Source organism: Pseudonaja textilis, chromosome 1 (genome assembly GCF_049901715.1).
Source record: "Pseudonaja textilis isolate UNSWEBS1 chromosome 1, rPseTex1.2, whole genome shotgun sequence".
Classification (NCBI taxonomy): domain Eukaryota; kingdom Metazoa; phylum Chordata; class Lepidosauria; order Squamata; family Elapidae; genus Pseudonaja; species Pseudonaja textilis.
The window spans coordinates 264,597,033-264,621,140 of NC_141990.1; the positions used below are offsets into that span (position 1 = coordinate 264,597,033).

The 24,108-nt window shown below is 35.9% G+C and overlaps 1 protein-coding gene across 50 annotated transcripts in view; it reads right to left on the minus strand.

The window, feature by feature from the left end:
• Positions 1–24,108, minus strand: part of CELF1 (CUGBP Elav-like family member 1) — a 46,488-nt gene that overhangs the window by 16,288 nt on the left and 6,092 nt on the right. For 12 of the 50 annotated variants that reach the window (XM_087921573.1, XM_087921564.1, XM_087921556.1 and 9 more), the window contains exons 2-9: positions 20,465–20,568; positions 16,103–16,141; positions 14,179–14,292; positions 3,472–3,659; positions 2,138–2,220; positions 1,615–1,663; positions 977–1,111; positions 708–787 (exon numbers count right to left, since the gene is read on the minus strand). In XM_087921573.1, coding sequence (XP_087777699.1) covers positions 708–787; positions 977–1,111; positions 1,615–1,663; positions 2,138–2,220; positions 3,472–3,659; positions 14,179–14,249 — 606 coding nt within the window. In that variant the 5' untranslated portion in view covers positions 14,250–14,292; positions 16,103–16,141; positions 20,465–20,568. Of the gene's footprint in view, positions 1–707; positions 788–976; positions 1,112–1,614; positions 1,664–2,137; positions 2,221–3,471; positions 3,660–14,178; positions 14,424–16,102; positions 16,142–20,464; positions 20,569–24,108 lie in introns of all 50 variants that reach the window. The other 38 variants (XM_087921574.1, XM_087921565.1, XM_087921555.1 and 35 more) reach the window with 9 other exon arrangements.

Genomic DNA, 24,108 nt, shown 5'->3' on the forward strand with positions numbered 1-24,108 from the left:
AATTCCAGCGCAGATTCACGTATCATATATTATATATCTTTCCTATTTTGCATATAACTGGAGAGAAGTGTGAGTATGTGTCCTGCACGGGTACAAACTAAGGGCTGTTAGCATAGTAACTGAAAAGCTTAAACCAACCATTTATCTATTATGATGGTATCAATACAATTTAAAAAAACCTTAAAAACTCAAAAACAGTTCAATGTATAAAGATTTAAGCGTTTTTATGAGAATTTTAAGAGATTTTTAAATATAAACTAAAATATCTGGCTGAGAAGGAAAGTATTAATTTCTTTGGCAATACTGCAAAGAGAGGAGGCCAAATGCATTCTATATAGCTTGGAAGCTAAACATGAAAAGAATCTCAAGTGAAGGTAACTTTAAGAGGGTGTATTCTGTTGACTTTAAGGGATGTCAAAAAAATTCAATCATCAGATAGAAGACCCTAAATCAGGGGCCTTCAAACTTGACAGCTTTAAGAAAGACTTGTGGACTTCAACTCCCAGAATTCCTCCTCCAGTCATGTTAGCTCAGGAATTCTGGGAGTTGAAGTCCACAAGTCTTAAATGTGCTAAGTTTGAAGACCCTTGCCCCAAATGGTTTAGGCTTATAAAAGTTAAAACTAACACTTTAAATTGTCCGTTGAATACAATTAGCAATACTGAGTTACAAACGTAAAAGTCTCTCAAAATTGGTATCTTTTTTACCTCCATGGTCTGTGCTTGATGCATTGCTTTGATTGCTGTTTGTGCCATTGCTCTTGTGGTAAAAGTCACAAAAGCACAACCTGAGAAGGGAATACAATCAAAATTAATTTATCCAAGTTTATCCAAGCTATCTCCTAATCAAAGAACATTTCTAAAACTTCCCAATTAAATATAAGGGGTATGTATGTGTATGCAGATGGGGGAAGACAAGGGTTAGGAAGAGAGGAGAAGGAAGAGAGGTCATCAGTTGTAAATAGGTCTGCGTGTACCTCGGCTTAAACCATCAGGACCACGTAGAATTCTGCATTCTTCAATTTGACCAAAAGAGGAAAACATCACTCTGATATCATTTTCATTGCACTTCTTTGAGATCATCCCAATGAATAATTTTCTATCTTCCACTGCTAAAAAAGCAACAACAAAAGTTAGAAAAGTGGCTTGACTATTTATGTGATTGGATAAGTTTCCTTGATTTTATAGAACAATCCAACAAATTTACCAGTAAGTTGTCCCAAAATGAAATCTAGAATCTTCAGTCTAGAGCAAAAGTCAGAAAATCTATTCTCTCAGAGTTTAGTAGAAGAGCTGTGTGCAAAAAACAATGAACTGGAAACATACATTTTGAGTTTCAAACAATCTATTTCAACATTATCAGAAGTGTTTCAAACTTGAAGCTGGCTTCTTTTGAATATGAAATAAAATGTCTGGATTTCTTATTCTAATTTTCAACAGAATAGCATAAAACTGTGAGAGGATGTTTATTTCATAGATGGCATTGTTGGGATGTGAGCCTTTAATTTTTTTAAAATGTCCATAAGTTGCCATTTTGGGCATATAATGTAATGAATGTTGCCACAACAATGTGATAAAACATACCAAGACCAAACAATTTTTTACACATACTCACCATTATTCTTTTCACTGTCAGCTGGCTTCATTTGAATGGGATGGTGCATCTGTGTTAAGTAATGGAGAAATATTACATTTTTCAAAATAAACTGTTTGGAATATGCAAAACACATTCAAAATGTTTCTAGTATGAAGCAATCATATCGTGCTTAGAATGGCCTCTTTTGTCCATTTATGAAGTATTTTGAATATGAATTAGCCCTATTTATGTTTAAATCACTTCTAGGAAGGCTTGAAACTATTTAATAACTGAAATGGGGCATTTCAAGCTTGAAAAATGTTGAATTCAAAGTCTTGAGCACATCCTACAAAGTATCACCCATCACACATACACAAAATATATTAATTTGAAACATGTAATATTTAGGATATAATTCTATTTATAAAAATATAAATTGATATAAGTCATAAACAAACAGTAGGAAAGGATTCCGCATAATCTACTAGGGAAAATGTAGCATTTCCAGTGAGGATTTGCTGATACAGAGTAAATTAACAAGAAATAATATAATTTGTCATACCCCTGGGAGGATCTTCATATTATGAAGAGCATTCTGTGCTTCTAGTGCAGCTTTACGGGTATAAAATGTAACAAAACAGCACCCTATGAAATAAACACATTCTGTAACACACACTAAAAATCATTTCAGGCCTAAATTACATCAATTAATTAACTAAGTTGGGCATAGCAACCCAATTCTGAACTTTTTGAGACATATACCTCTGAATGCCATATATTCCAGGTGTAGCCTTCACATGACCACTGACATTTTTTATGAGACTAAAAGCTGTTTATTTCAAGAATCTTAAATAATTAGTTAATTTATGGTGGAATGTATGATACAAAACTACCTAATTATAGACTATGTTTAAACAATCTCTGTTAGATCCAGAGATGCCCTACACAAAGTGGACAATTTTATTGGAAGGAGGGGATCTTTATTAACTCACTCTGTTCTATGCAGTTTCTTATACTACAACGGTTTCAATATCCTACTGATAATAATGCTTCAGTGGATGGGAGAATAAACTTGTTCTGCAGATGAATCCTTTCTAGATCAGACAGCATATTTAAGATGTTATATGTTTATTAGGTCTTTTTAATTTATGCTTCGCGAGTTGGTACAAACTATATAATTATTTCTTCCGATTTTGTGCAGGGGGAAAACCCAAATGTCCTGCAAATAAAAAGCAGAGCAAGAAGGCTTACTATATTTTTCTTAATTTCCCCCCAGTTATTACCTCGACTCTAACATCCTCTGCCCACCATCTGAGGTGACACAGATTCTACCATTCTACCACATAAGACCATCAAACTGTAATTTATAGTATAACTGGCCCAGTAAGTTATAGTATAACTGGCCCATCTGCTCTTGAAATAAACTTCCCCCACACCTCATTTATGACTCACATATTTTACTTGTCCTGCTAATAAGTTAGTAGTTTATAAACTGGACTGGGGGTCAGAACAATTTTGTCTTTTTTGTCTCTTGTGTATACTATGAAACCAATTTTGTAGATGTTCACTGGATAATAAATGGTCACTATTTATAAAATGTAATTAGCACATATAATTGTGAATAACAATATAAAATTAGTTCAATTTATTATTAACTATTTACTATTACTGTAGTAATTTAAACTAAAGTAAAGAGTGACACCAGTAGGTGCCTCTATATTTTGGTATAAACAGATGACTCTATATGTTGTTATAAATAATGGAAACAATTGGATAAAACTTTTAATGTAAATTATACTTGATGCCAATCATTAAGTCATCGGGTTCTCTATGTGGCCTTAAGCGCATCCAAATGCTGCCTTTCTAAAACTTGATGGGAAGAAGAAAACCTCTCACCTTTGCTCTGAGGAGGGTTTTGGCTTCTGTCTCGCAGGACATTAATTTCATAGACAGCACCATACTGTTCAAATAGATCTCGCAAGTCTTTTTCAGACCAACTCCGTGGGACTTGGCCCACAAACATCTTGATAGCATCTAGGTCTGGTTGGTCAGGATGATCCAATGTGCCATTCATTTTCTTTGAGCTATATGAGTCAATGAGAAAAATGTGATAAGTGATTTTCCTGGCAAAGTCCTGATCAACCGTTTGCTTCATACACAGTGTCTAAACTGCTAAAACTCAATGTATTTAAATAGAATTCTCAAATTTGAAATGTTAAGAGGATAGCATTTCAAGGATATTTTTTTTTCCAAAAAAAAAGGTGGTTGGCTGATGACTAACTGCCTTCTTCCAAATATATCTGAATGTTTCTAATTTTATTTAGCAGCTTATAAATGAAAATGTTTTTGGATAAATAATCATTTGAAACAAGAGAGCAGGGCAGATAAATACTTTAAAGTGACTGTAATTCTCTCTAAATGTGCAACGAAAGTCAATAAATAATCCTATTCAATGTACTATAATTTAAAAATCAGTGATAGTTGTTCCAGCACATCATGAGAAAATATATTTCAAATATTCAAAATAATTATATATATTCTATATACTTGTACTTCTAAAAATTGAACTGCTCTCGATACTGAAGAATAATTATGTAGATTGTATCAAACCATAAAGACGAACTCTTAGAAATCAATAAAGGATTTTGCATAGTAAATAGTGATTTAAATCATGAAGCTGAGTCTTCTTGAAAAAAATGATTTAAATTAGATCCATTCTAAAATGGTTCTGATTTGACAAAATGTACCTAAGAACTGATATTCTTTTAACCTAATTGACTAAGAAAAATAATCAAATAGAATGAACAGAAACATTGCTTTATAATATGATGAATGCTGAATCATTATGAAAATATGATGAACGCTGACTCAAAGGTAAAAGTATTAATATGCATGAAACCTAAAAGTTAGAAAAGACATACTTAAAAACAGAAACCTAAAGGGGGACCATGGGTGCTTGGCAACCGACTCATATTTAGGATGGCTGCAATGTCCCAGGATCATGTAAACACCTTTTGCAACCAAGCAAAGTCAAAGTGGAAATCAGATTCATTTTACAACTATGTTATTCATTTAACAGTTGCAGTGATTCACTTAACAACTGCAGCAAGAAAGATCCTACAATAGGGCAAAACAAACTTAATATCTGTCTCACTTAGCAACAAAACTGTTGGGCTCAACTGTGGTCGTAAGTCAAGCACTACCTGTACTGCAGTAGCACAATGGAATGATCATTCCAAAGCAATGGGCAGCTGAGCTCAACAGAGAGGTACATCACTGTAACATGGAGAAGGGCAGGACGCCCTGGACCTTTAAAGCCAATGATGCTGTTCAACACAGGACACTTGTGATCACCAACTCTAAACTCAAAGGTGGGCAGCATCATTCACAGAAGAAATGGAAATAATTCTGCCTGCTGAACTAAAGAACTAAATTAAATAGTATTAGGGGAAATGTCACAGTGATTTATTTCAACTTATGAATCTAATGCTTCTTTCTCTTTAGATCACAAATTTTCTAATGGAAGGTCATATTAAAACTGAATAAACATTTAGGAAACAGGAAGCCATATTTAATTCCAGAAGACCTGGATTTAACATGCGGTCTTACAATTCTAAAATAATGGACCGATATTGACAACTGAAATTTAACAAGATTGAGAATGATTACTAATCACCTAAGGACAAACATGTGCCAAGCATTAACTTCAACAAAACAAAACAAAAACACTCAAAAATCCTGAACAGAAAAAGAAACACTTAAAGAAAACTAAAGGAGGAATGCATAAAGAAAGATAAAACAAAGCAACTCTATTTTTTCTTCCATTATAGGAATGGACTTTATAAATTATGTCAGAAAGATTAAATCTCAGAATGAGCTGGGGCTACTTAGAAATAAAAGGTAAGTCAAAGTGCTCCACTGACAAGAAAAAGTATCGTATTGGTAATGAGTGATAGCCTGAGAAGGCAGAATTTTTTAAACTCCTATTTTATGCCAGACTTCTCCCAGAAGAGGAATATAGCTCTAAATGGTCATCATGATGCCATAGGAGGGGAAGGAGGAAACTGAAGTTTAGGTTAGGCAAGAAGAGAATAAACAAACATTTAGTTAATTTAAATAAATTTAAGTTTCCAGGGTCGGATAGATGCTAATGAAGTGGGTCACAAAACTACTCTCAATAATCTTTCAGAACTCTAGAAGACTGGCAAGGCTCAGCAAATGTCATCTACATCCTTGAAAAGGAGGACCTGGAAAACTACAGACCTGTCAGTAATTTCATGTATAATACTCTAATATTATTAAACAGCACTTTGATGAGAATGCCCTAATTAACAAGAGTTAAGTATGCTCACATTTGTTGCAAACATATCATGCTATACTTCGGGAGAGGTACTAGGTTAGCACATCCGGGGAATGTTTTCAGCAAAGCTCCTGAAGAACTATCTCATGATGCTTTCGGCTTGGAGGGTAGCATCAAGTGGATGGTTACAAGGCTGTGTCCCAAGCCCTGTGCTGTTTAACACTTTCGTCAATGATGGATTAGAGAATTGAGAGGATGCCGATTAAGTGTGACACAAAGCTGATAAAGTTGGCTAGTACAGAGTGGACGGAAGATCCAGAGAAGTCTAGAAAAGAACAGGTAATGGGCTGAAATGAACAGAATGGAATTGAACAGGGAGGAAATAAAACACTATTATCTGCCAGGAAAAATAAAAGGGACAATAAAAGGGACAAACATGGAATGGGGAAGTTACTTGATAGTAATGTACATTCCTTCTCAATCACAAATTAAATGTAAGGTAGCTGCGTGATGCATTAATTAGAAAGGAAGATAGTATTTGGGGGGGAGGGGGAAGGGAGATTAATAGCAGCACAAACTCCAGATCATGAGTCTTGATTTTTTCCAGTCTACTCTGCCTTGATTAGACTTCATTTGCAATACTCTGTTTCAGTTACCAAAGGTTGTATTGTTGTTTTCTAAGGACAGTGACAAATAGAAGCAGTTTCAAAGACAACTAATGCAGTAAAATATTTGGAAATCAAGACCTGTAAGGAGCACTTAAAAATCTGATTATGTTTATCCGACAAAATAAATGATGCTGGGGACAGGGATATGAGACAGACACTCTTCAAGTGTCTCAATAACTATTATGCAGAAGATGGGATGATCTTATTTTCTATTGCCTCAAATGTCAAAATCAGAACCACTGACTTAAAAACCTTAAGAAAGCAGGCTCTGCCTAGATTCTGGAAGAGTTTCTGGAGTGTGTGTGCTGTCAGTCAAGGCTACCACAAGAAAATTATTGTTTTCTTTTGCTGGAGTTTTTGGGGCACAAGGTAGATGTTAATCTGTTATAGATGATTTAGACAGAAGGCCATTGGATTAGATGACTTCTAACATCACTTTTAGTTCTCTAATTTTATAAAAAACAATTTTTTTGTCAATAATAACAACACATCTATTTTACAAGAGCAAATATCCATTCATTAGGCCTAAAAGGCTTAGGGGCAAAGTGTTAAAGGCCACTGTCTTCCAAACTGTGTATCTTATAAACTGTAAGAGCCTCTATGGCGCAGTGGTTGGAGTGCTGTACCACAGGCCACTTCTGCTGACTATCGGTTGTTCAAATCTCACCAGGGTCAAGGTTGACTCAGTCTTCCATCCTTCCGAGGTAGGTAAAATAAGGACCCAGACTGTTGGGAGAAATATGCTGACTCTGTAAAAACCGCTTAGAGAGGGCTGTAAAACACTATAAAGCGGTATATAAGTCTAAGTGCTATTGCTATAAAGCCTTTCTCTATGTTTGAAGGATAAGAAGGGCCAGTTGATCGAGGTAAGAGAAAGAACCAGAACTAGACATATCTAAACATTGTAACTCTTCTCCAATATACTAAATTGCACCTTTTTATTTAGAGTAATCCTTATAAGAAATGTAAAACACATTTAATACTTTACTTCAATTGCTACACTTTTTTGTCCGGTGTCATTTTCCTTTGTTTTACTCAGTTAATTATTAAGTATTTAAGATTGGAGAAGTATTTATTATTATGTTTTGATGAATGTGCAAGCACTAGAATAGCAGTATAATTTTGAGACTAAATAAACAGAAAATCATTACTTGTATCCATAAATAAGCATGCCAAATATACAAGTAATCTTTTCTCCTGTATAAGAACCAGAGATGGACAGCCATATAACTTGCATAAATATTATTAATAAATAAAATTTCTGCTGGTTTAAACAAAAAAAAGGGGACCTTCCATGATTTTATACAGGTAAACTGGATACAGAAAGTCTACCCACAGAGTAAAATGCCACATTTTTGAGATGTAAAAAAAAATCATCAAAACAAACCACTCCAGAATTTTTTCCACCTTTAAAATAACATATAAGCTGTACAGCCCATTGAAAACCAAGAGAAATCTTTTGGGTGGAAAATAATTTAAAACGTTACAATAATGTGGTTGCATAAGTGTGCAGACACCTTAAACAAATACTGACCTATTTTGAAGCACCTATTTTTATAGTAGCAGTTTTTGGGGTAGCAGACCATCAGCATGGCACATCTTGCCATGGCAATCTTCCTTCCTTGCACAATCTATCAGACTGTGAGGGCAATTCCAGTGCACAGCCCCTCTTAAGTTCACTCCACAGATTGTCAACTGAGTTCATGTCTGGGCTCTGGCTGGGCCATTACAAAACTTTTCTTCTTCTGGTGAAACCATTGTTTTGTTGATTTGGAGAAGTGCTTTGGATCACTGTCATGTTGAAAGATAAAATTCCTCTTCCTCTTCAGCAGTTTGAAGAGCCGTGGTAACACAGTGGTTAGAATGTAGTATTGCAAGCTAACTCACTGCTCACTGCCAGGAGTTCGATTCTGACTGGCCCAAGGTTGACTCAGCCTTCCATCCTTCTGAGGTCAGTAAAATGAGATTGCTGGGGTGATATGCTGTCTCTGTAAACAGCTTAGAGAGCTATAAAACATAGTGCAGCAGAATATAAGCCCAAGTGATTTGCTATTGCTATTTTAGCAGAGGCCTGAAGGTTTTGTGCCAAAATTGACTGATATTTGGAATCGTTCATAATTCCTTCCAACTTGACTAAAGCCCCAGTTCAACATAAGGGAAAAAAAAACATGCAATGACCACCATGCTTCACTGTGAATATGATGTGCTTTTGGTGATGAATGGTGTTGTTTTTCCACCAAGCATATTTTTTGAAATTTTGGTCAAAAGGCTCAACCTGGGTCTGATCAGACCATAGCACATTTTCCCACATGCTTTTGTCAGACAAAAATCTACATTTGCAAAACGTAGCCAAGTTTGGATATTTTTCTTTGTAAAAAAAAAAAAAAAAGGGGGGCTTCTGTCTTGCCCCACAGCCCAGACACATGAAGAATATGGGAGGCAGTTGTCACATGTGGTACACAACCAGTATTTCCCCAAAATTCCTCCAGCTCCTTTAAGGTTGCTGCAGACCTCTTGGCAGTCTTTTGGACTAATTTTCTTCTTGTTTTTTTCATCAACTTTGGAAGGACACCCAGTTTTTAGTAATATTTTGTTCACTTGTTGATGACTGTCTTCACTGTTCCATGGTATAGCCAAGGCCTTGGAAAGTTTTTTGCACCCCTTTCCTGACCTGACACCTTGCAACGATGAGATCCTTTTGTTGCTTTATGAGGCCTTTGCAGGCCATGGCTTTTGTTGTAAGAGGTAACTGAGTTAATGTCAGAAAAACCCTAGAACAGCTGAACTTTATGTGGATGTCATTAGAATCACTTTAAACAATGGAGGATATGTACTGACTAGTACAGGCAGTCCTCAATTTATGACAATTTATACTGTTAAGTGAGTTTTGCCCCATTTTACAATCTTTCTTGCCTCAGTTGTTAAGTGGATCCCTGCTTTTGCTAAGTTAGTAACCTGGGTTGTTAAGTGATTCTGGCTTCCCCATTCATTTTACTTGTCAGAAGATCTCAAAAGGTGATCACATGAATTTGGGACACAGCAATGGTCGTAAATATGAACGAGCATCTGAATTTTGATCATGTGACCATGGGGATACTTGCAAAGGTTGTAACTGTGAAAAACAGTGGTCGTAAGTCATTTTTGTTCAGTGCCATTATAACTTTGAATAGTCACTAAACGAATTGTTGTAAGTTGAGGACTACCTGTATCTATCATCAGTTTGAATGGGATGAGTTAATTTTGAACACAACTACATCCCTACATAGCATGTGAATATTTATGCAGCCCCATTATTCTAAATCCCTCCTCCTAAGATTTAGATGTTTTTCCATTATATTATACAACTTTTGTGTTACATTAAGGGTGGAAACATTCTGAAGTGGTTATCTTGGTCTGATTATTTTACATCTCAAAAACCTGGCATTTGTGAAGACTTTCTATATCCACTGTAGTCCTCTGCTAATGACTACTTGTTCAGAGACAGTTCGAAGTTACAACGGCACTGAACAAGTAATAGTTATGACCGTTCCTTAAGTTCCAGCTGTCCTAGCACCCCTGCAATCATGTGATTGGGATCCTGATGTTTGGCAACTAGTTCACACTTACAACAGCTGCAGCATTCCAGAGTCATGGAATCACAATTTACCAGCTTCCCATAAGTCATTAGGGAGGCCAGCAGGGAAGGATGCAAGTTGCTCGGATAAGTCTCTTCCACCCAGGCACCTTGCCGGCCACCTATTCTTCTTGAGCCTTGTTGCACTTGTGCAGCCTCTCCCACCCAGCAGCAAGCACCCCAAGCTCTGCTGCACTTACACTGCATCTTCCCTGCTACTTGTGCATCTTGGTGCACACTCCCCCAATCCCTACTGCACGCACACTACAACACCCGATCCTCCAGCCATTTGCACCTCTTTCCTCCACTGGCCACCTTCAGTTACCCAGCTGTAGCACTTCAAGTCCCACCACACTAGCGCCATGCCTCCCCAACCACCCGATACACCCCCTTGCTCATTCTCCTACCTAGCAGCAGCTGCTTACCTATCTATCAGCCTGCCTGTAAGCCAGGCTGGGACTTCCAACTTCCTGCTGCCTGCTCCACTGACTTGGTAGTTGGAAGCTGGCAGGAAATTGCCATCACTATGCAATACAGTCATGTGATGTTGCACTTTACAACTGCATCACTTAAGGACAGAAATTGCCAATAGCAAATATAGCAACTTGAAGGCTACCCGTACACCCTGCAGTTAGGTTGGTGCTGGTGATATGCCCAATGGAGTAAACTCTTTTAGTCTTTGAGTATTCGCTAATCTGCCAGAAAAAAAATTTAAGAACCCAAAAAGGACCACCAATTCACAGAATCCACATTACTTTCTAGCTTCATGAAATATCTGTTTGTGATAAAATAGGAATCAACTAGCTGGCATGCCAGTTGTAATTTCAGAGAAAGATACTGTCCACAATACCAAACACAAACTGTGAACAAAGTTGATTACTAAGAGATGCAGTTTCCACCACTTTGGGGGATTTTACATAAACATCCAAATAGATGTAGCTTCTACTGTGGATATACTGTTTGATTTATTCTGAGGTCTTAATTAAGTTTCAAAACAGTAAAGCATCTGATTATAAATTTGCCCTTCAGCCATGAACTTGTGGTGGTGACCCTTACAGAACGCTGCATGACGAAATCTATGTGATTTTCTCCTTTTGGGGACATGGGTAAAAAAAAAGTTTGAGAAGTAGAATGCAGGCACATACATTCAATAAGGGCAGGTGTAAAATGTAAACCACCCATTTTTAATCCATCAACTTTGTGATTGGTAGAAATGATAAAAAAGGTTGTACTTTAAATAACAATTACCTTAAAACAATCAAAATGTACTCTACTAAATGGTTTCTTCCCTAAATGCTGCTGCTAGCAAGATGCTAAGCTGCCACGGATACTATAAAGTACTCATTGCAGGTTGCACTGCTTTCGATGACAGCCATCTCCTTAATGCATTTATGCATTTCAATCAATAAAAGACATTTTAAAAACTCTATCTTATTTTCCTTGGAGATAAAAATAAAATTTGAATTGGCAGAGTATATTCATTCCCTTTTTCTTGACAGCTCTCAATTCTGAGTTTTCAATTCAGCTTCCATTTCTATTATGGTTTAGCTGAAAATCATGTTATATATGAATCTCACTGTAATGTAAATCCCAATATTCTACATTTAAAAAACAGTGAGATGATTTAGATTTTCTTTTAAACTGAACAAACCGGATTGTTTCTTTGTGTACTCCCTCTTACTACAGTCCACCCTTTGCCTCATGGGATTAATGTGAACTACCAAAACCATCCATCTATCAGAATTTCACCTAGAGTAGGGCTGTCAAACTTGTGACCCACAAGCATCAAGCGCTGGCCACGCCCATGCCCGATTTAATGGAGGGAAAAGTCGTGATACATCACGTGACGATGCTGTGATGACACGAATTTGACACACCTGATCTATTGCCTCTTGTACACCGACCTGGGAGAAAGTTTCAGAGTCGTGTTACTTCACCACTCCCACTTTCCTAGGCTTTCTCTCTTAAATATACATGGTAGGAATGTCAGATACAAAGTCATAAGGCATGACATTGAGAAATGCCTTCAAATATGGCTGCTTGGTGCTACATCCTAAAGATTTTATTTTTTTCGGAGGAGCTGTTCTAGAATTAAGTGTCTGAATGAGAAGGGTAGTGTTTATATTCTTTGCCCAGTCTACAAGAAGCAAAGGACTTGATCCAGCTGTGGGGCTCAAGCTGGTTTTAATAATTGCTTTAAATAGCCACCTCAAAGGAATAAAATGTGCTAAATTTTAAGTATTTAAAAGCATTTGGAGAATAATTTTAACAAACAAGTTTCCTGATATTAATCCCTAAAAGTAACAAAAGACTGCAAAAGTTAAGAAGTTAAGCAGAAATTACTTAAGTATTCTTCTTTAATCCTTTTATATAGTACTTCCTCCCTCTTTAATATATATTTCATATTTGGAGTTTAGAACTGAAGTAGAATATGTATGGGGCAATTTTTAAATTATCTAAGGAGCGTGCAGCATAATTTCCAGGGAAGTGCCAACATCTGCTTCTTTACTGACCATCAGGGGAAAAAACAATGATAATTCAAGGGAGATTTGAAGTATAATTTTAATGTTACTTTCTTTCAATATTTTTGTTTAATGGCTATTATCATCTTATGCTTAATTTGTGAAACTCAATGAACAAATTTAATGTACTGTTAAGCTTTGAATTAATAAAAAAAGAACTCCTAATATATCAATGACATAGGATAAGCTCTACCAAATGGAGAAACAATTACATTTGATATTAAACATAAAAGTTGAGGTATTTCAGTGAGTCATGGTGGTACATACAATTAACACTGACAACTTAACAAAAATGCCCTCTGGAACGTTCTCCCTTCAGAGATTAGAATAGACCTGACCCTTTTGACCTTTCATAAGATCTTAAAGACCCAGTGATATACTGGGACCTGGTAAGGATCCCATTTTGTTAAGGGTCCCATTTTCTGGTTGGATTATAATTTCTTGGCAGCTGCATTTATTTTCTCTGTGTTGTATTTGTAATTTGCTTTTATTTTATATTGTTCACCACTCAGAATCAGTTGTTTGGTATCGATGGCCTTATAAATTGAATAAATAAATAAAATGCATACCTGAGGATTTCTGCCTTAAACCATTATCAAGTAAAACTAAATATATATATATAAATTGTTGAGTACTGTCTGATAGGCAATGTATTTAGGATATAAGTGTTGACAGACACGTTTCCATTTCTGCTGTGATTAATTCTAAATATTTCCAACTGAAGTAATGCATTCTTTCCTATATATCTCTAATTCCAACTCCTCTTCCCCTTCCCATATTGTTTCTTTTTCTTCAGCTGAATTAAGATTCCTCAAGATATGTGAGGAAGGGACTTGATCTCTTATATTCTATAAAGCATTATGGACACACACAGCCTTGTCAAACTATTAATTCAGAGAAGTTATTATGTATTGATAAAGACTGAGGGACTCTAATGTACCTTACATAAAGCATACCGACAGTTTATCTGAACAAAAATAAGTCAACATACTTTGTGCACTTACCTGAAGCTAATTTATTCCAATGTAGTGAATACTTCAATAATAAATCATAGATAACTGCAATGCTTCAATAACCATGTTACCCATAATAATTAATTCTTACAAAATTTTGGGTTTAAAATATAGCAAAGTATGAGGAAACATAGTACATTAAATTGCGTATTTAATGTGCCAAATGTCAAGCTATAAATATTTACATGTATTTAGGGCATTACTTCCTAGATTAGAATGACATGCCAAATTATACAGCCTTATTACTATTAGTTTATATATTTACAAATAAAACGTACCTCCCTAGAATTAGCCCACTATGGAACAATTGGCTATTTTGCCCAATATTGGGAAACTAAATCTATTTCAGGCTCTATTTTATTATTCAAATGCATGTATTTGCTTTTTTAAACTCAATTAAGCAAATTTCCCACCCCCAAACCCTTCAAAGTAATAAACTCAAAGCAATCAGTATCAATGTAGATGACTTTGAAAACAAAATACTTACATCGGGCTGGCATTCAAGGAGCAATGATCCACCATCATTTCTGGGAGGAAATCCAACTTAAAAGCAGCCATCACTTCTCTGCTTACCACAAACCACTAATGCTAGATCACTGTCCTGTCGAACCAATTGAATACCACCACTTAAGTTCTGCAGGTCTTAACACACTGAGCCACATAGAAAAACATTCAACCACAGGAACATAAGCTCAGGGAGACCAGCAACAGACACCACAAAAACAGGCTGGACTGGGAGAGAAACATGAGGACCAGGATTAAAAAGGGGATGTGACCATATGAAGAGACTCAGCTCAGTATACAATGAAAATGCTGATGCACTGGACATGTTTTGTGCAATTTCCCCTACTCAAGCAGTATTCAGCGCACTGTTAGAAAAACAGTGTCAGATCCGCAAAGATGTTTGTGTGCAACAGAGCAGAAGGAACTCTAACTTACTTCATAATTCTAATCATGCTCTCTATTCAAAAAATGATAGTAAATATTGCATATAAATGGAACAGTATTACAGGACTCAGTAATACACCGGGTTCCTGGTGTATTTACTGATTACATTATGCTCCTGATATGAGGCAAGATAATATTATAAAGTAGTGTATGCTGATTTGATCCAGGCAAAAATAGTATGTAACTAGTCTCACCCCACCTGCTATTTCTCAGTAAAATTTATAAACCCAGATATAAGGAGTTATAAAGGAGATGAGTGGCTTAAAATGTGAAAAGTAACTAAACAATTATTATTTCTGCCTTGAATGTATTATACGAAAGGCACTATATATACAGGTATTCCTAAACTGTTGCAACTGTTTAATGACTTTTCAAAGTTAGGATGGCCTTGGAAAAAGTGACTGACGACCCAGCCTTGAACTTATGACTGCTGCACAACTCCCACAGTCATGTGATCACCTGATTTGCATTTATGACTGCGGTATCTTGCAATCATGTGATCACAATTTGCCACTTTCCCAGCTAGTTTTAATAAGGAAAATCAACTGGGAAAGTCAGATTCACTTAAGGATCGTTTTATTTAATGACTGCAATTATCACCTGAAAGACCATGGTAAGGAATGGTCCTAAAATTGGGTCTAGTCACGTGATGACTTGCTTTAAATTACACCAAGTTAGATTGGAAATTCCAGACCAAATTGCAAATCAAGGACTACCAGTAATTGCCAGTTCCCCAAAATCATCGTTAAAGAAATTCAGACACTATTGGAACATTCTTGAAAATATAAACAAGTTACTAGTATGATTTTTCCTCCATAGAAATGAACAATACTAATATTATGTTGAAATTATTACTTTGCATAATGGATGTTTTTCAAGATACAAGCTCTATTGGATTCAAATTCAAGGTTCAGTCCTGTAAAAACAATGCAGCTCTAAAAATGCTGTTGAATAAATCTGTAATCTAACTGTCTGCAAAAAATTTTGAGTATATAATTGTCCTTATTTATCATGTAGCAAGTAAGCTGTGTAGATACTAACTAAATAAAAACATGCCATAAAATGTTCTACGTAAAAGGCTTCCTAGCAACAGGAGCCATGGTTGCCTCTTTTATATCTACTTCCAACTCCTATGCCACCATGGGATAAAGAGACACACACACACAATTCTATCAAAATACATGTCACGTATACCACCTATGACAGTCTAATTTTAAAACCCTGCAAAATTTCAGTTTTTTAAAATCACATTCATTAGAATATTCAAAGATATAATTCTATACTTTTCCCCCGAAGTGAATTGCCATACACATTTAATGCATTAATCTCTATCTACTTCAAATATTTTTTCTTGTTTACAATTGCATTTTATATTGATTCTGGATAACACCACAATAGGTTATGTTTGCTGATTCAGTATCAATTTTATCCCACAACATATTTAGGGCAAAAATTATACTCACATTATCTTCTTTTTTCCCCTTGGTAAAATCAATAAACATCTGCATTTAACATGCAAATACCAAAATGTTAAAACATTTTTTATCTCACTCATGTATTAATTCTTACTAATGTATTACCTACAGTTTTCAAATGTAGTTTGATTCTATCTCTCATTAATCTCACAAAGAAGGAGGAATGATTAACTGGGAATCCAATAATCTGGAGAACTGGAGACAACACAAATTTTCTACCTACTTCTAAGTGGGAGACAGAGAATGCCCCTATAAAAGAGCATAAGAGAAAAAAACCTGTCACATACTTGGGGAGAATCTGAGAATTTTAGGTAACAAAATGCATCCAGAATTTGGGCTAGACTTATTCACAGTTGGGCTTATATATAAGTATGTATGTATGTGTATATATGTATGTATGTATGTTCACACACACACACCCTATATAATGTGTATATATACTATATATATAAAACTATCCATACATGTTATGTATACTCATAATTAATCCTGTCCATGAATAAGCAATCCCTCAAATTTTTAATCATGAAAATTTACCACCCATGGATAAACCAATTGTGAAAATTAAGAATACAATCCTTTTGAGGTTGGCTTATCCTATTGATACATTTTTATGATTTTTGTTAAAAATCAAAAATCAGTTTATACACAGATGGACTTATATAAACATATAAAAGATATTAAATTTACAAGCAGAATATGAATATAACAGCACTTTCCCTCGTGCTTCTATTATTCAGTGGCACACTGACCTTTAATGTTGCAGAAAATGCCCTGATGTACTGATAACTACTAGTAGAAATCTGCTCTCTTAAAGCCGTGATCTAAGTGGTTATTATTCTGTTGTAGCAAATGCTCCAAATTAGCCACTTGCTGCTGAAAAAATTGTTTTGATAGGTCCTAAATTTCCTAAATGCTTGTCATCTTGTGGTTGGGCATGGACAGAAACAAGATACTAGACTATATTTAAGTCCTAATTCTGGCATAATCTAAGTAAGAAGTGAGATTTAGCAGAATATATATGCAAAGCTCCTTCATATAAACACTCTGTTGTACAGGTGGCCCTCAACTTACAACAGCAATTGAGACTGGAATTTCTGTTGCTAAGCAATGCATCTGTTAAGTACAACTGCTTAATGACAGCAACCCCATAGTCCCGGTTCCTATCGTAACCTGAAACCCATATTCATTTGGGGTGGCAAATTCTTCCAGCCTCCCAAAACCAAAGAGGGTGGGTAAGCCAGCAGGAAGTTGCAATGCCAGGAAGTTGCAAGTGTCAAGCCCATGAGCAGTAGGCTGATGTTGTTGGGTGGAAGAGGGTGTTGGGAGTGAGTATGAGAGTCAAGGAGGGTATGAAGGAGAACAAGAGGTGTGTGGGCTAGAGGGTATGTAAGAGACATCACATGGCTTGGGGAGGGTGTACAGTGATGCAGTGTGGGTTGGGGAGGTGCATGAGTGGGTAGACATACCCCAGCGGCTTGTGACCTTCCCTGCCAATTTCCCTCTTGACTTTCTAGGGAAGTTAGCAGGGTTACAAAATCACAATCACATGATTGTGGGATATTTGGAAACCAGTTGTAAGTGCAAATGGTAATCACATGACCATTAGGATGCTGGGACAGCTGGCATTCTGAAGACCAGTTGTAATCCATCATTCATTCACTGTTGTCTTAACTTGGAATAGTCACTGACCGAATGTTCATAGGTCAAGGATCACCTGTACAGACATGCAACTGTTTGGGTCTATGGAAATAAAAGTGTAATACGCTTTTTTAAAGGCTGTGCCTATTTTGGGATTCACACAATAACCCCACAATCCCACGAAAATAATTGTTTCATGCCCTACTGAAACATTCATTTTCATTTAAACTGCTTTCTACTTTCTCTTTTCATGTTTCTTTTTAATTACATACTTTTACAACTGTTTTTTTCTCTATATGCTTATTATACATTATCTTTTTGATTTTTATTTTCCAAGTCATTTTTCTTCACCTCTTTCATCCCATTTTTCCATGAAGCATCTTTTTTTTCATAATTCTTATTTACATAAAACTGTAGAGCAAATGTAGAGTTCCACAATTATGTATTTGCCTCACCAGTTTTTAATATATTCTCTTTTCTAAAGTCTATTTTTATTCATCCAATTGATCTATCAATTTATCTTTTTTTAAAATAGAACTTGAATATTCTCATCTAATAGTCACTCTATACTTGCTGCTATCAACTAATGGATTTTCTAAATTTGGAACCTCTCAATACCTGTCTATCCTTTACTAATTCTCCGAGTGGTTCATCATAAAAAGATCACATTATGCTCATTTGTTTCCTTGTGTATACATGAAAAGCCTGTTGCTTAGTCCACATACTCAAAATGGAGATTTAAAAATAAAAATCTAATGTCCATCAACAATTATTCTTTGTATTCATTTCTGGATCTCTAAATTGACCAATCACTCTTTTTGTATTTAATTTGTTTCCTTCTTCTCTTGTTACATAATAACTTTGTACTCAAGCTGATATTCATACATCATATATATATATATATATATATATATATATATATATATATATATATATATATATATATATATGTTTTCTGAGGTTCTCATGGGTATTTGTATGTGGATCTTTGGTTGTTCGGGTTTTCTCCCGCGTAAGATTTCAAGTATCTAGGCAACGTTTCGATGAAGTCTCATTCATCATCTTCAGGCTTCTGTCTTCGGCTCTGTGCTTCTCAGAGTGTTTCCCCAGTTTTAATTCAACTCCCTAACCATTACATCTCACTCTGAGAAGCACAGAGCCGAAGACAGAAGCCTGAAGATGATGAATGAGACTTCATCGAAACGTTGCCTAGATACTTCGAATCTTACACGGGAGAAAACCCGAACAACCAAAGATATATATATATATATATATAAAACCAGTATTATACCCTTTACTGGAAAGACTTCTACCAGAATATGAATAGAGACCACTCAATGCCCAGAACAGTTTATGCATGTTATGTTTTAGAGTGGCATAACCTGAAAATAGGAAAATGAGAATAAATGGTATTGGAATAAAATAGCTTTAATTATATTTCCTTTTCTTTTTCTGATCTTAAGCCCTTAATGTTTTTGCTATTGTTACGCCTTTTCAAAGATTCACATAATATTGCTTATCTTGAAAGAGGATAGGAAAATGAGTAATCCTCAACTTACAAGAGTTCATTTACTGACCGTTTGAAGTTACGAAGGCACTGAAAAAAGTGACATGACTGTTTTTCACACTTACAACCCCTGTTACTAACTTAACACCTGCATGGTTCATTTAACTGTGGCAAGGAAGGTTGTAAAATGGGTCAACATTCACTTAACAAATGTCTCATTTAGCAACAAAATTTTAGCAACAAAATTTTGGGGCTCAATTGTGATCGTAAGTTGAGGACAACATGTACTCTTAAAAGAAGACTTCCTGACCACCTATCACATATTTCATTTGTTTTTATAGCCATAGGGAAAGAAAAGTCTTAAGTGAATATTAATAGTTATCTGAACTGGCAATCAGGGCATCGTTGAATTTCGGGGGGGCGAGGGGGGGGGAGTTGGTACAATTTTTACCAAAACCAAGCCCTGGTTCTTCCATTATCATTTACACTCCCATAAAAATATGCAACCTATAAATTCCTATTTTCATACAGGCCCACAATTTTAAATCAATCACGTGTTCTGACATTTTAGTTTTATCATTCATAATTAAATACATCTTTCACTTTCCTATAGGCATTTATCAACTCTGCTCCACAAAATCAGAATATTTTAATATTAGAACTTTTCAATTGTTTTTTGTTTCATATAACAGACGTTAGTAATCCATGACCTTTTCTATTTACTTTTCTTACATTCCAAGTCTCAATCTTCCATGTGTGTGGCTATTACCAGACAGGCCAGCAGTTCTCCCACACCTATCATATTTTTGGTCAATCAAGACTTTTAGTTAATATATTTTACTGAGATAAAGAACATGTAATCTTCTGAATTATTTGGTGTATTCATAGTACACACTCTTTGAAAATATTAGACACCAATTTTTTTTTCTGCCTTGTGAGCCAATATATATGCTACCAAAACTTGTATAGGACATACAAGTTTTTATAAAAGACACAGAACTCTTTAACTGAAGGATTCTAGCCTTTCATACTCAGAATGTAGCTGTTGTGATTGTAATTTGCTTGCCAGATACAATGTATTACACCCTACCCTCCCTGCATATGTGACACATGGCTCTTAATTATGTGCAGAATCAGATTACCTGAGCCCCTCCCTCTGCTATAAATACAAAAGGTTGATCCTTTTACAACAAAGAACTCACCAGAAGTCTGTGGACTGTGGCTGGAAAAGAGCAAGGTTTTCCATCTCTTCATCAATCTCTGAGTAACAGTTTGTATTTGCAAGAAGCTGGAAAAGTCTAGGAAACTGAGGTAGAAACACATTTGCTTCAGAAACCTGCTATTTCTATAGTAAATAGGAAAAATCTCAAGCCAGGCATTTGTGTCCATTTATGCATTTATTTATTTATTTGCCTGGTGCAAGGTGTCACAATTTCATATAGGGTACGATATCTGGAGGTGATATATATATATATGTGACCTTTTATCTGTATTTCAGGCTGTTTGTTGAAAATACATGCTTTTCTTTGGAAATTCTTGTGATCCATAACAATATGTAACTTTGCTAGTCTTTTTCTGGAAACTTTGGGTGTAGAGACCTCCACTTTTAATAGAAGAGCACCATGTGTATTTGTTTTATTTACATTTTACTTTTACTTTAAAAAGTTTGATTTTGTTTATGCTTTGTGAAACTGCCTTAGCTCGTAAAAATCAATAGGAAAGGGTGAATCCTGTCTCTGTGCCTCTAAGCTTCAGAGTGAAGAGCAGGCACTACTGAAATTATTTCAATGTTTGCATTATGACTTAATTGCCAGAATAATAGCAAAGGGCATAAAAGTCCTACATCTCACAGAAAATAGGTTTAGGAGGTGGATAGGTGGTGGTAACAGGGACTACTGCACTGTTGTCCCAGAAGTAATAAACAAACAAGGGTACAAAAACACAGAGGGCTTCCTGAAGAGGCCCCTAACCATTTTCCCTAGAGATTTCACCATCAACCACAATATTTGAAAAGGTTTACATTTACAATCTTTGGAAAAATTGAAGGATTTCAAATAGAAAGGGTTGTCATTCAATGATAAAACACATATTATGACAGCTGAAAGTCCCAAATTTAATCCTGGGCATAAAAGGAGGCCTGAAAGAAGGGAATTGTCTGCCAATCAATGTAAAAAAAAAAGTTAGACCAATAACTTATCCCATATTAAGCAGCATGCAATTTTAAGTTAAATTCGGTCTACAATAGCAATGTTGCTTGTTCAGATAGTTTATTTATATACTGACTTGTTTCCAGGAGCTCATAACAGTAGAGATGTCACTCCCCCTGCCCATTTTCTTCCCACAATAAAATCCTACAGGCAAGTTGGCTGAGAGGGACTGATTCACTCAAAGCTGCCCATGAAGCAACCCTGGCTATGGGTAAACCTAAATCTCACTTTCCCCAGTTTTAATTCAACTCCCTAACCATTACATCTCACCAATTCTCTGATCACTGTGACATGTCTTCAAAACTACAGCACACGCAACCTTTTGTCTAATGCCCTTGGCTTACCAGTAACTAGTCTCCTAACATTCTGTTTAATCCAGGACAAAATAAAGTAAATTAAGCCACATGGGTAGTCTTCCATCATCATGGATAAATATGCTTCCTCTAACAATTTAGGAGCATGGTGCATCATGCCAATGCAATTCTATGTTTTTTGCCTTAGCAACATCAATCAATTGGTGAATCAATCATTTTTTTTCAACGATAGCAAAAATTATATTTGAACTCCACCAAATACGAAGCCTTGTAATTTGAGACGAAGGCAACAGATCAGAATAAGTGCAAACTGATACTAACTGAAGCACATCTTAACTTCATATTTATAAATGATGTGATCTAAATTAGGTATAATTACTACTGAAATTCTACAGCAGAAATAGGCAATGTGTCTTTGACATTCCCCTTGGTATCAGTAAAGCTCCCTGCCCTATGTGACATTAATCTCTTGGCTGGCTGAGACTGCTGAAGGTCTTGGGCTTCTACTTCAGCCTCAGTACCACTGTCACCAAGGAATGCCATTGAGCAGAATAGCCATGGGGGGGGGGGAAATAGGTGAATGGGGAGACTTGAAGTTGAAAGTGTAGATGGGCTGCCAAATTTTAATTATGTGATTATGGGGGAGCTGCAATGGCCATAACTTCAGGAACCATTCATTCAGCACCATTGTAACTTTGAAGTCACTGAATGAATAGCGAGTAACTACGTGTAACTGAAAGGAAAGGACTGCTATGTGACAAACAGAATGTAAATATTATCCTGCACCACACTTGGAAAGCAGCAGCAGCAGCATATATTTCTTTTGCTGTTTCTGCAGCTATAAAGTCCTTTGGGCGGGGGAATCACAACTGCCTCTTCTAAATTTGTATGTGCTAAAGAACACAGAGGAAGGCTATTCTCCAAGTGGAACAAACTCGACTGTTTCAACTAACACTGTTCTAGAATTTTGTTCTGAATGCTATGATATGGCTGCTGTTTTATGATTCATTATTGATTCCCCCCCCCTTTCAAAATATTTCCATTTGTTGTTTGTTGAGTCTAGGATAGAATAATGAGACTCCAGAATGCTTTCTAATGCAAATGTATGCAGCATAAATTGATAGTTACACTGCATTTTGAAAATGTTGGAAATTAAATTAGCCTAGTGTGCTTAGGGAAAAAAATATTCAGTTTACATAACCAATAAGTACAGATATCAAATACAGGCGTAGGACAACAGAATGAAAGTATTAAGTTCATCCACATTCCAAATTCAATTCATTGGAAGTAGGCTGGAGGTAGATATTCAGACAGGATATATATAAGACTCTTGTCTACATGCCATCTTAGTACATATAAACATGGAATAAGATGACTGACAAATTCCAGGAAACTGCCCTCACTTGTTCATAAGATCAATATGACAAGAATTATTAAAGCACTAGATAGATTATAATGGTGCCTTGGAGATTTTATCTTCCAGGACAAAAGAATTATTTTTTTTAGCAAGGAGCCAGGTATTAAGAAAAATGTAGCATATACTAAAAAGAAAGCGTTATTTGGCAATACTTTTATATGAGAAGTACTCAGGTATAGCATTAATGGTAATCTGAGAAAAACATTTAACAAGTAAAAGAAAAATCAAAGGAATGGGGATATCTGTTATGTTTCTGCCTCAAAAAGCTGCACTGTATTTTCTATAATATTTGATTTCCTTCTTTCCTTTCCAAGGGACTGGTTTTATTTTGGAAAAAGTAGAAACAAATGACCATGAAAACAAATGAAACAGAAGTGGAAAGGATGACATATAGTAGCTTAGTAAGCCTAGAATGTGTGTTTTAATGGAAAATTTTACACTAGCGATCAATAAACTGACCATCATAGAAATCGCCATTATGGGCATGTTGGCTACACTGGAGAGAGATGAAATTCAGGAGAATCTAAAGCAGTGGTGGAAAACCTATGACACAGCTCTCAATGGTGACATGCCACTATGTTTTGAGTGGCACGCCAGCATTCAACAATACCTAACAACTATTCATGAAAGCATGACCTGTTCTTGTGTGATTTTTGGATGCTGCAGAGCCTCCCAAAATGTGAGAATGGGATATCACGTGGCCTTTGAACCCTCTGAAAATTGTGTGAGAATAGGGTGTGCTTTCATGCAGTTTTCAGAGGCTGCAGAAGAGTATTTTCTGCACCCCAAGGACTATGTAACCCACAGCAGCCTTGGGTAAGTTACAGGGGCCAGTCAATAAAAAGAGAATTTACTGTCTGAAGGTAACCGGCACACAGCAGATTGGAGAACAGGTGGCCTTTTTGAGT